We start from the raw sequence: 11,968 nt of genomic DNA on the forward strand, positions 1-11,968 counted from the left end.
ATATGGGAAATTTTTCACAACATTTTAAGAGAACAGTGATAATAATTTTGTGAAATGTGAGTATGTATGTATTGCTTTCTATATGAACAAATATGGTAGATATAAAGACAGGATTAAATGCCTTTCTTTATGCTTTTATTTTCCAAACTTCTTAAAATAACTATGCATTTTGTGCCCAATCTTGTCTGATCTCAGAAGCTAAGCAGGGTCAGGCCTGGTTACTACTTGGATGGGAGGACCACCTGGGAATACCAGGTGCTGTGTTAAAAAAAAAAAAAAAAAAGACTATGCATTTATATATATATATATATATTTACGGTTACAATATATAAACATGCATTAATATGTAAATCCAGGAAAGATGTTTTAAAATTTTAGATATTAATGTTATTCTCTGAAAGAATAGGAAAAAACAAAAATAGAAAAACAAAAAGAACTATAGGGCCTTATACTTTATAAACCATTTTCATATATATAATCTCATATTGTAATGCTATCACAAATTATAAGGGTAGCCATTAGAGTGAAACATCAATTAAATGAAATACATAAATACATTAATATTTTAAAACTTCTCTTAGAAATCCATGCTTTTAAATCCATGGTCTGTTAAATGAATACTTATATAGTGAAATATTTTTCAAAATGGTTACACTTTACCATTAAAAAAAATCTAGTTATGAATAAAGCCCTAATTGATGAGCCACATGATAGAATAAGTGTTCTTAATTTTCAATGGTTTAATAGGCTTTGGAAATTAAACAAACTTGGTGTAAGTCCTTGTTCCACTACTTGTGGCTTTGGGCATATTAATTGATATTCCTGAGTCTCACGATTCTTCATCTGTAAGCTGGGTACAAATACCTATTTCTAGGTATTTATTTCGAGGATACCACAAATTAATGTGTGTAATGTGTTTACCTGATACACGTCAGATACTAATGTATCAGATATAGTAGATACTAAATAAATGTTAATTTCTTTCCCTTAATTCTGCCAACTTTACCACTCACCTATCTTGTATCAGATACTGCATATTCAAGTCATTGATTACAAATGGATTCCTGAGTTTTGCATAGGCAACTGCTTTGTCCAGTGGAAATCCTAAGAACACATATTATTAACATATTCTGTATATCTTAAGATAAGTTGACATCTATAACTTAATCAACTTGAATTTACACCACTTCCTATAAAAGATTTCATTATGCATATAACAGCTAGGTTCTATATAAGGCATGGAATAATAAATACATAAAATGATTTAGTATGTACTATTAAATATATCTTATTTTTTCCTGTTGAATTTGATTGATAAGGCACAGCAAGCCAGTTGTTATATAGGCAAATTTAGGGCACTGACGTTAGTCACTGTCTAATTATTCAAAAATCACCTGATAAAAGGTAAGACGACCTCATATACAAAACAAATCTATATATAAATTAAGTATATCATGATCACCTGATTTTTAAAAAATATATACAACTTAAAATAGTATTCATTTTTAAAAATAGCAAAACCAAAAATTCACATATAACACATATGCTCTAAATATAAAATACATGAGCAGAATCATGCTTGCAGTCAAAATATTGGATAACTCCCTAAAATTTCTCAGCTTTTCTAAAATTACTAATTACAATGAAAAATCAAGTTGCAGATAAAGAAGTCTAAAAATATCGAAATAATTTTAATTATACTTAACTCTCTATTGATAGTAAAAGTTTACAATTTTATCCATCGATACACATTATTAAGAGAGGCAGTTTACCATAAAGGTTAAGAGCTCAACCCAAAATTCAAATCTATCTTTTACTAGCTTATGTGATCTTGGAAAAATTTATTTAACAATCTAAGCCTCTGATCCCGGCTGTGAATGGGTATTATGCTAGTCTTACCTAGTACGGTTTTTTGAGGAATTAAATAAGAGTGGATATAAAACAGTGCAACCTGGCATAATGTTAACTAGTTTTATTCTTTAAGTGATAATATTTTAATGCATCCTTTATCTAAGGAAAAGAGTAAAAATCAGCAAGCACGCATAACTTTAGCATTCACTGTAGTATACAACAGTATATCTGTGAAGATATCGTATTTTGCAGCATTAGCAGAATACTTCATAGAGGAAGTATTAAAGAATACTGAACTTAAAGCAAAAAGCTACAAAGAAGATTTACTCCAAAATCCCTCTTAGTTTTTAAAATTTAAATAAAGGTACTCTATACCAAGCAAAAATCACTTGGCCACAAATTACAAATTTCACGTATTATAAAGACTTTTAAATTCTTCACTTGTAAAGATGTCTAAATGTCTACGATTTGAAGCCTAACAGAATTCAGCAAAAGTCAGTTTCCTGCTTTTGTTGTTGTTGAAGAGAAACGTTTTCCTTACCAAAAGACAGTATATAGGATATGACCTTGACAGTACCTAGTTTTTATAGCCAAACAGGTTTTGTGGAAAGAACCATGTGATAGAAGGAAAGAACAACTTATCCTCGAAGATAAGCAAATTTTAAAATCCTCTGAAACAATGAACTTCAGTCCAGTCTGTAAAGAAGACCAGGGCCTTGGCTTCTCTATGAAATCATGAAAATCAATATAAACTATGGGAGTACAAAAGGTCTCAATCATGGTCCATCCGCTTCTTCTTGAAGGAGATGCTTTTTGAACACCTGACTGAAGTAAGACTTTAACATAGCTGGGAACTACATATTTTAGTAACAAGAACAAGGAACACATTTAAAACTGCGTGTGTATCTTAAATGTATAATTCTTAGTGAGGAATTCACTTAATTCAGAGTCTTAGGTTATAAATTTTGAGATACACTTAACAATAATTTTGATTAGTGAACTTTACTATGACATACTACTGTACTATGAAGCAATAGTTTAGCTTAATTGATACTTCGGTTTGATTTATAAAAAACAGGAAGTGAAATCTAAAATTTAAATATTAAGTTCCTAAAAAATAAAGTATGAATATGTATAAGAGGAATTACAGATCATTTCCTATATCGCAAAAGCATAAGGGATTAAAATATTCAAAAATTCAATATATATTTAAGGAGGTCATTAAAACCTTATTTTTAATAGTGAAAACTAGAAACCATCTAATTGTTGGATATTGGTTAAATATGTTATAGTATATCCACATGATATAACACCATTAAAAATCAGGTTTTTGAAGAATGGTATGAAGAAAAAACCTTTTGATATGATTAGTAAAAAATTTAAATATAAAATTACCTATACACCATCATAATAAATGTTTCTAAAAAATACACACAGAAAAAAAGACTGGAAAGAAACACAGTAAAATGTTAACATCGCCTATCTGTGAAAGTGGGTGAGTTTAATTTTATTTTTCTATTTTATCTAATATTCTACAATTAATGGTTTTATAATTAGAGAGGATAAAGGCGTTTCCTTCCTCATTCTTTAATACCTTTAGAATGAAAAGAAATAAGACAGTCACATAAAGGCCAGTTTTCCACTGGTTCATTCAAAATAACATCCTCTTCAAATACTACTACTGTGATATATTTAAATAAGGAGATCCGTTCAAGAATTTCCTTCATTGGTTTGGATTTGGATTTCTTTGCCATGGAACATATTCCAACCACAATCTGCCGTTCCGGTGGCTAAAACAGAAAACAAAACCAAAAAAAAATCAGGTTGACTTAAGAACTCTAAAGTACAGCTATCTTAAATCTTTCAGAAATAGATGAGCCATGTAATGAATCGATAAAAGTGACACATTAACCAAAAAAGGCATTTTTCAAAATTACATGGTTATAATATATACTTAACGACATAATAATTTATCTACAAGGTCTGGTAAAACTTTTAAAACAAAAACCTTCAGAACATTGTCACTATTTTCATTCAGATTTTAAACTTACACAAATACTCCTTTAACTGTCTCTAGCATTTATCTACCTTCCTCATACCAGAAAGGGGCACATTAAAGTCAAAATCTATCTAATTCAAGTAAAAAGGCAAATGGGAGTGAGATAAAGAATTCTCTTGCCTAAAATAAGACCATGTTATGACTACAAAGTGATACAGTGTTAAACTAATTTTGTAGATTGAACTTGAATATTGGTCACCTATGACAACTTGGAAAGAAATTTTGGAGAAAACCAACACTGTTAACAAAGGTGTCAATGCTCTTTGACATCTAATCTTCATACTCCGATATTCCTATTTAATGGTGTTGTTCATCTCTGCACTCTTGCTATAGTTCAAAGGCTATGATTTCTTCTGAAATTTAAAAGCAGGATATGGAAATAATAACTTAAAAGTAGCTCATAGGTTTATAAAATTACTCAAGATTCATTCTGAGGTCTTTAAATTCAAGTACTTAAGAGTTTTATCAAATATATAAAGCTGTAATCAGTTTTTCATTTCACTGTTCTCACTCTGCCTTGTTTTATATATTTCATATGACATTATAATTTGGGTTCAAATTATATTAGAGCTAGCAAGTTTTACTAGACTTTTCCTTATATCTCAAAATAAAAATGGATAACATCCGAATTAAATTGTTATTATTCTTTAGCCTAGAATTATAGTTCTTTCATTGCTTTCTTTAACTTATATAAAATTCAAACTGGTATTGGATTTGATTATAAATCCTAACTGCCCTGGGATCTGCTATCCGTCCCTCGCTGATCATCCACTTTTATCTTCCCTTATTCAATTCTTTCCTAATCAAAAGCCTCCACATAGCTCATTACAATGCTCCTAAAGCAGATTTCCTCAGATAACAAAAATACTCCATCTAGCACTTCATACTGCTTTATAGTTAAAGGCCAATATGTTGTTTTGTTTACTTATTATCGATCTATTTATTAAATATTTGCTCACTGGCTAAAATGAACTGGAAACATTCAGGTTTGAAATCTACAAATAAACCTATATGAAGATAAAATTATAGAATTTTCCTATTAGGTAAAACCTTGATATGAAAATAAAAGCATGACAAAAGTTTTTTAAACAGAGCTAAGTTATTTTGTTAGATTTAATGTCTAAATAAAATCCACATTTTTGAAATCTTAAAAACAAAAGAATGATCTGGAACAAATCATTTTATAAATCTATAGGTCAAATGAACCATATCAGGCTCCTGACAACTACATGTCATGAATACTAAGCACTGAAGAGTTAGATATATAGATACCACTTGTCCTCTAAGTACTTTGAGTCTAATGGGGAACATAGTAATAATACAGTACATTATGATACATGGAATAGAAATACTTATGTCGAAGTACAGAAACAGTACTGAGGAAGAAGTGTTCCAGTTTCTTATGGGGCAAAGAGCAAGGAAAGTGAACAACATGAAATTCGAGCAGGGTTTTAAAGAATAAAAAACAATTTCCCAGGCACCCTAAAATAAGGGAACTTCATAAAGGAGTACATACAAGAGCAAAGAGGTGTACTATAACACGGAACATGTGGGAAATAAATATTTGATACTGCTAAAACATAAAAGGTAGAAGGGATGAGACACAAGTACCATTCTAGTTATAGGTAAGAGAAAAAAGTCCTTATTTGTAAGAAGACTGAACCTGAACTATCAGCGGTGTTCAGAAGAACTCTAAAGAAAAAGGGTAGGGGTAGTAGAGGTTGAGTCAATAGTACTTTCTAGTCTAAGTCAGCCAGAGAAGCTCTGCTTTTATGTTTTACTTACTGGATTTCCATATAAGATTTCAGATAAGTTTTGGCTTGTAAGAGAAGCTTGAAAGTCATTATTTTTTCTGGGGTGAGGTGAGGTACGGAATAATAGTATTAATTCACCTTAACAGTAATTAGCAAAAAGCCTATCCTGTATTGGTCTTCTCTCACCAAAAAAATAAACACATAACTTACAGATTCATCCTCTTCCTCATCGTCTTCATCTGCGTGGTGGAAGAAATGTCTATAATTCCCAGGATTGATTTCTGCATCTTCAGGCCCAACAAAAAATCTGGGAACTTCACTCATTTTTATTTCATTTAATATAGATTATAATTTAAATGTGCTATACAAAAACTGCTTCTAAATAAATGGCATCAGAAGAAAGCATTCTCTTTATACTAGCTGACACATAGGTCTGTTGCAGTTTGTTTCTGGTTATACAGTCACTTGAATTGTGATGACAGTTATTTGGCAAATGTTCTTCTGTTCTTAGATATCATTGTTTCATTGCTGATGCAGTTTAAAAGACAAAGATAGTGAGGCTATTGCTTCAGTGAGGTGATACAGCAATCTTTTTACCTAAATGCAATGAAAAATTAATTTTAGAGGCTGTACTACGAAAACATTCATGTAAAAATAATTTTAAATGATGTTTTTAAAATCAGTACCAATAACCTGATATATAACTTCAAAGATGTTTTCCTCCATAAAATTAAATAAGACTCTGATCTTCAATAACAAACATCTTAGTAATAAGAAAATAAAAGAACAAAAACACTACACACTAAAGTCCTCAAGTCCAAAAGAATCTAACAAATTAGGAGAAAATTATTCAAATATAACAGAATTACATTAAAAGGTAACTCCCTCTATACATAGTTCAGTAATATCTGAATAGGATGGAAAAGGATAAAAAGTAATGTGGGTTTAAAAACCATTGACAACTATACATAAATCTGAAATTACATTAGATCAATTTTTAAAAGGCTTCAATTTGTAAAAGTTGCAAACAGGTTTTTTAGAGAACATAACCATTCTGCATTCTGGTCTCATATAAATCAATAAAACAAGATTAGAGAGAAAACAAGATTTCATTATAACAGCAGCTGTTAAATTTTAGAAGCCAAAAACTCTTTGACAAATCTAATAAACTCAATGGATCCTCTCCGCAGGGAAAAAAGTGTATATGTACACTAAATCCTGCATGCTTTTCTGTGTGACGACATGCAAACTCTTCCACATGAACAGATGCCCAGGCCCATCAGCTTTAAGAACTATCATATAATAGTAATAGAACCTCAAGGCTGTTTACATGTTCTTGTTCCTTGGTCGTATCAAAACTAATTACCAAGATGAAATTACAGATTAAATGTTTTACTTGATTACTGGTAATATAAGAAATTACGTGGTCAAATATTCTTAAGAAGAGTTGAATGATATGCTAGATAGAATTGCAAAGCATAACTCTGGCAAGTCCTATTCCACAAAGATCTAATTCCAGTAAAATGGGATGATAAATCTCAGACTGTTTTCAAGATTAAATGACAACGCAGACACCATAGCAATTAGCATATGGTAAGCACTAAGCAAACATTAGCTGTTTATATATCTTGTTAGCTGTTGTCATAATTAAGACAGAGGTTTCTAACCTAAACCTAACTGGCACAGAACAAACACATACAATTCAATTTGGAATGTATCTACTTACCTCACAGGTAATAAGGCCAAAGAAACTCCTCTTTGACATTGCTGCTGCTGGATACCTCATTACATTTTTTTCAGTCTTACCACACTGCTTGAGACTAGCATGAACACTAACTACCACCTGGAACCAACCGTCATCTTAACATCTTACTGGTCACAGTCAAAACAAAGCTACCTATCATCTGTTGATGGGCATTTAGGGTGCTTCCCTACCTTTGCTATTGTAAATTGTGCTGCCATGAATATTGGGGTGTATAGATCTTTATGAATTGTTTTGGTTTTCTTTGGATAAAAATCCAGAAGTGCAATTGTTGAGTCAAAAGAGATATTCATTTTTAATTTTTTGAGAAACCTCCATACTGTTTTTCATAGCAGCTGTACCAATCTGCAATCCCGTCAACAATGTATAAGGGTTCCCTTTTCTCTGCATTTTTGCCAACACTTATTTTTTGATTTATTGATGACAGCCATTCTGACAGGTGATTGAATAAAGAAATTATGGTTCATATATACAACGGAATATTGCTCAGCCATTAAAAAAATGAAACCCTATCATTTGCAATGACATGGAGGGAACCTAGAGGTTATTATGCTGAGTTAAATAAGTCAGACAGAAAAGATAAATACCATGTGATTTCACTTATATGTGGAATCTAAGGAACAAAAAGAACACACTAATCAAAAACAGACTCACAAATATAGTGTACAATTTGGTGACAGGGGAGGGGGGGGTTGGGGAACTGGGAAAATGGGGTGAAGGGTTAAAGAAGTACAAATTAGTAGTTGACAGATGGTCACGGGATGGGGAGCGCAGTATAGGGAATGCAGTTCGCATTAATATGTTGGCTAGGTAGAGGAGCGCCAGGGGAGGAAGGGAATAACTGGAGGGATCGTCTTATGAACTATACAGATGTCTAACCAAGGTACTGTATACGTGAAACTAATTAAAATAAATAAATAAAATTATTTTTTAAAAAGTTACCTAATCCTTAAAATGACACCTTAGACTATCTATCACTCCCATGTAGTATTCAGAACTCCACCCATCTCCCTCTTACCTGCACTTAAAAAAACCTTTATCAGTGTAGCTCAGCCTTTTCTACAAGTTCCCTCAGAAGCCTAAGCATAAACTAGTAAATCTTGGCTCCCGAAATCAGAGAAAATGAGAGCCCCAGCTCCTGCTGCTCAACTTGAACAGAGACACATAACCAGTTTTCCTGAAATCTTAAAAGCATTTTCCAATGGAAACATTGCTATAAATGGTGACTTGTTCCAGCGCACTATTACTACAGCTATCTAATAGGTTATTAAATAGGCTTCTGCAGGCTAGCAAAGGTAGCCTGGCATCATCACAAAGATTATTTATACAAGTAACATGCCAAGTTCCAAATAATCTTCACACCGATTTCCTTCTTCAAATGTCCATGCGATACTTTTGCTGAACCTGCTTTTCCTTCTGCCTGGAATTCACTACTCTCCTTAAAAGTTCTCATTTCTCCTTCAATAAACAACTGGAAAGTCCTCAATAAATGCTTTTCTGACATCTATCATGCCTCTGCCAGACCTTAAATATATAACAGCATCCTCTCCCCTCCTATATGATCCACAACATTTAGGGTCTATTTTTTACAATTACCTATTTTCTAAACTTCTGATAATGGGTTAATATGCAAACTAAACAAAGAATGCATACAACTCAACAACAACAAAAAAATCCAATTTAAAAATGGGAAGAGGACTTGAACAGACACTTCTCCCAAGAAGACATACAAATAGCAACAGATAAGATGCCAACAGATAAGATTCTCAACTTCACTAGCTATTAGGGAAATGCAAATCAAAACTCGCACCTATTAGAATGGCTATAATGTCAACAAAACAAGTATATAACAAGTGTTGGAGAGGTTGTGGGGAAAAAGGAACCCTCATACACTGCTATAGGAATGTAAACTGGTACAGCTGCTATGAAAAACAGTATGGAGGTTCCTCAAAAAATTAAGAATAGAATTACCATATGATCTGGCAATTCCTCTTCTGGTTATTTATCTACTCCTAAAATTTGAAAACCTTTATCTTTAAAGATATTTGTACTCTTATGTTCACTGCAGCATTATTCATGGTGGCCAAGACATGGGAACAACTGAAATGTTCCTCTATAGATGACTGGATAAAGATGTGATACACACACACACACACACACACACACACACACACACACACACACACAATGGAATAATACTCAGCCATAAGAAAAAATACTGCCATTCACAACAACACAGAAAGATCTTAAGAATATCATGCTAAGTGAAATAAATCAGAAGGAAAAAGTCAAGAACCATATGATTTCATTCATGTGTGGGATACAAAACTGAAAGCAACAAATGAACAAAAAAATAAACAAACACAAACTCATTGACAGACAATAGTATGGTGGTTACTGGAGAGAAAGGGGGTGGAGGATGGGGAGGAGGTAAGCAAAGGTAAAGGAGGTCACAAATATGGTGGCATAGGGAGATTCGACTTTGGGTAGTGAACACACAATGAATATTCATATGATGTATTACAGAATTGTACACTTGAAACCTATGTAATTTTATTATTCAATGTCGCCCCAATAAATTTAATAAAAATTTCAAAAAATTATATTTCCATTGGAGTTCGGGTTTTTCCTCCCTAATTTTTATTGTGAAAAATTTTAAATATTGAGAAAAGTTGAAAGAACAGTTCGCTATAAACAGCCATGCAACCAGCACTAGACTCAACGATTGCTAACATTTTGTCATATTTACCTTCTATTTCTTTACACACATATATGTATATTTACTGTACCATTTGAAAGTAAGTTGTAGACATCAACACACTTCATCTCTAAATAATCTAGTATGCATGTCTAAAAATAAGGACATCCTTCTACATAACCACAACATCATTTTCACTTAAGAAAATTAATTGTTCCATAATACTATTTATATGTAGCTGAATGGAGCTTTTGGAGAACGAGGACTTCATTTACATTCCCATTACTTAATTGGTGCATAGCACTTATTCGGGTAATCAATAAATGTTCTATTAATTATTCAGTTTAATACCTTCACAACTAACATGCAAATGTTAGTTTAAAACTTAAACAGTAATCTTTGATTGTACAAGTATGAATCTTCTGCGCATCAGTTTAATCACTTGCTTTAAACAAGCCTATACTACAGTAAATACAGCATTTTGTTTTCTAACTACTTGATTCTGTATCACAATATTGAAACTCAGTGAAGACAGAGATCATGTCTGTCTTTCGTTTGACACATAAGTAGGCATAGCAAGTATTTTCAGCCTCTGCAAACCTTAGTGAAAACGTTGGAAGCGATGAAGAACAATGGTAGGACAAAAGCAGTGTAATAATTAATACAGGCTCTGGAGTCTTTCTAATACTGGTTCAAGTGTTTAATAGCAGCAAAAGTTTAGGGCGAGTATCGAGACTTCTCTAAACCTTAGTTCCTAGTTCTGTAAAATGGAATAGTAATATAATATTCCTCATGGAATTGTTGAGACTATATGAGAAAAGATGTGAACCACTTGGCACACAGAACTCAGTTAATAGTAGCTATCGTTATTGTTTCACTGAAACAAAAACTGTTTCATTGAAGAATTTTCAATAGTAAACAAAAAGCCTATCCCAGTGTAGAGCAAGGATGGTAGGCGCTAAAGTCAGCCATGCTTCCTTCTTTCACAGCTAAATCTTCTAGCATGCTAAAGCGAGGCAAGCGTTACCCACAGGACTCCAAAGGTCGCAAACTCCCAGGAAGTCGTCGAGAACCTAGTAAATAAAATTCACTGGTCATCACCCGCCCCTTCTCCATTGAAGCCCAAGAGGATATCACACTTTCCAACTGATTAGATACCGCAGTGACCGGCAGGAACTGTCCTTACTCTGGAAAACTGCAACGCATGGAGCCTTTTTGTTCTTTTGCAGTGCGGGTGGAGGTGGCGAGGAGCAGAGAGATAAAGACTAAAGACTGAAAATAAAAACAGCCATCTCTAGCCACAGCAGTCCCCAAACTCAAGGCTACCTACTTTGATGGAGCGAGACCGAAGCCTGGAGTACCGGCTAGGAGCTCGGCACTGTCCTCTTATCTGAGCTTCAATCTCTGATATCTCAAACCCAAGAAATGAAAAAGAGAAGCAATGGAGGAGGAGACAGAAGAGGTGGAAGAGAAAGAGTAACTAAGACACTAAACGACCCTCGGGTGCTCTACTGCCACTCCTCCAAGTCCACGCTGCCTTTCGCTTTGGCACCTTCCCCTCAGAGGAGCGCGTGCCTGAAGCTCTGCGGAGCTCAGGAGACAAAGCAACCGCTCAGTAGCGGCCGCAAACCTTGGGTGACCAGCTGCCGCAGCATCTTGGTTCTCCTTCGATCTCTGGGCCCTCACCTGCCACGGCTGCTCTTGTCAGGCCAGCAGCTGGAGACAGTGGAGCCCATTCAAGGTCTTGATTTCCCTTTAATCCGGGGGCAGAGTTGAGGCATTAGGCGACTCCAGCAATTAGCGTGGACGCCGGTCTTCTCTGTTCAAAAGCAGCAGAAGAGCCA

The 11,968-nt window shown here is 33.7% G+C and overlaps 1 protein-coding gene across 19 annotated transcripts in view; it reads right to left on the reverse strand.

The window, feature by feature from the left end:
* The window catches only part of PPIP5K2 (diphosphoinositol pentakisphosphate kinase 2), a 58,721-nt gene extending 46,780 nt beyond the window's left edge, over positions 1–11,941 (reverse strand). For 18 of the 19 annotated variants that reach the window (XM_036225401.1, XM_036225397.1, XM_016141441.2 and 15 more), the window contains exons 1-4: positions 11,811–11,941; positions 5,875–6,261; positions 3,446–3,641; positions 1,014–1,104 (exon numbers count right to left, since the gene is read on the reverse strand). In XM_036225401.1, coding sequence (XP_036081294.1) covers positions 1,014–1,104; positions 3,446–3,641; positions 5,875–5,988 — 401 coding nt within the window. In that variant the 5' untranslated portion in view covers positions 5,989–6,261; positions 11,811–11,941. The remainder of the gene's footprint in view (positions 1–1,013; positions 1,105–3,445; positions 3,642–5,874; positions 6,262–11,810) is intronic. The other variant, XM_036225400.1, reaches the window with a different exon arrangement.
* Positions 11,942–11,968: the final 27 nt, after the last annotated feature.

Source organism: Rousettus aegyptiacus, unplaced genomic scaffold (assembly GCF_014176215.1).
Source record: "Rousettus aegyptiacus isolate mRouAeg1 unplaced genomic scaffold, mRouAeg1.p scaffold_m13_p_8, whole genome shotgun sequence".
In the NCBI taxonomy this organism is placed as follows: Eukaryota; Metazoa; Chordata; class Mammalia; order Chiroptera; family Pteropodidae; genus Rousettus; species Rousettus aegyptiacus.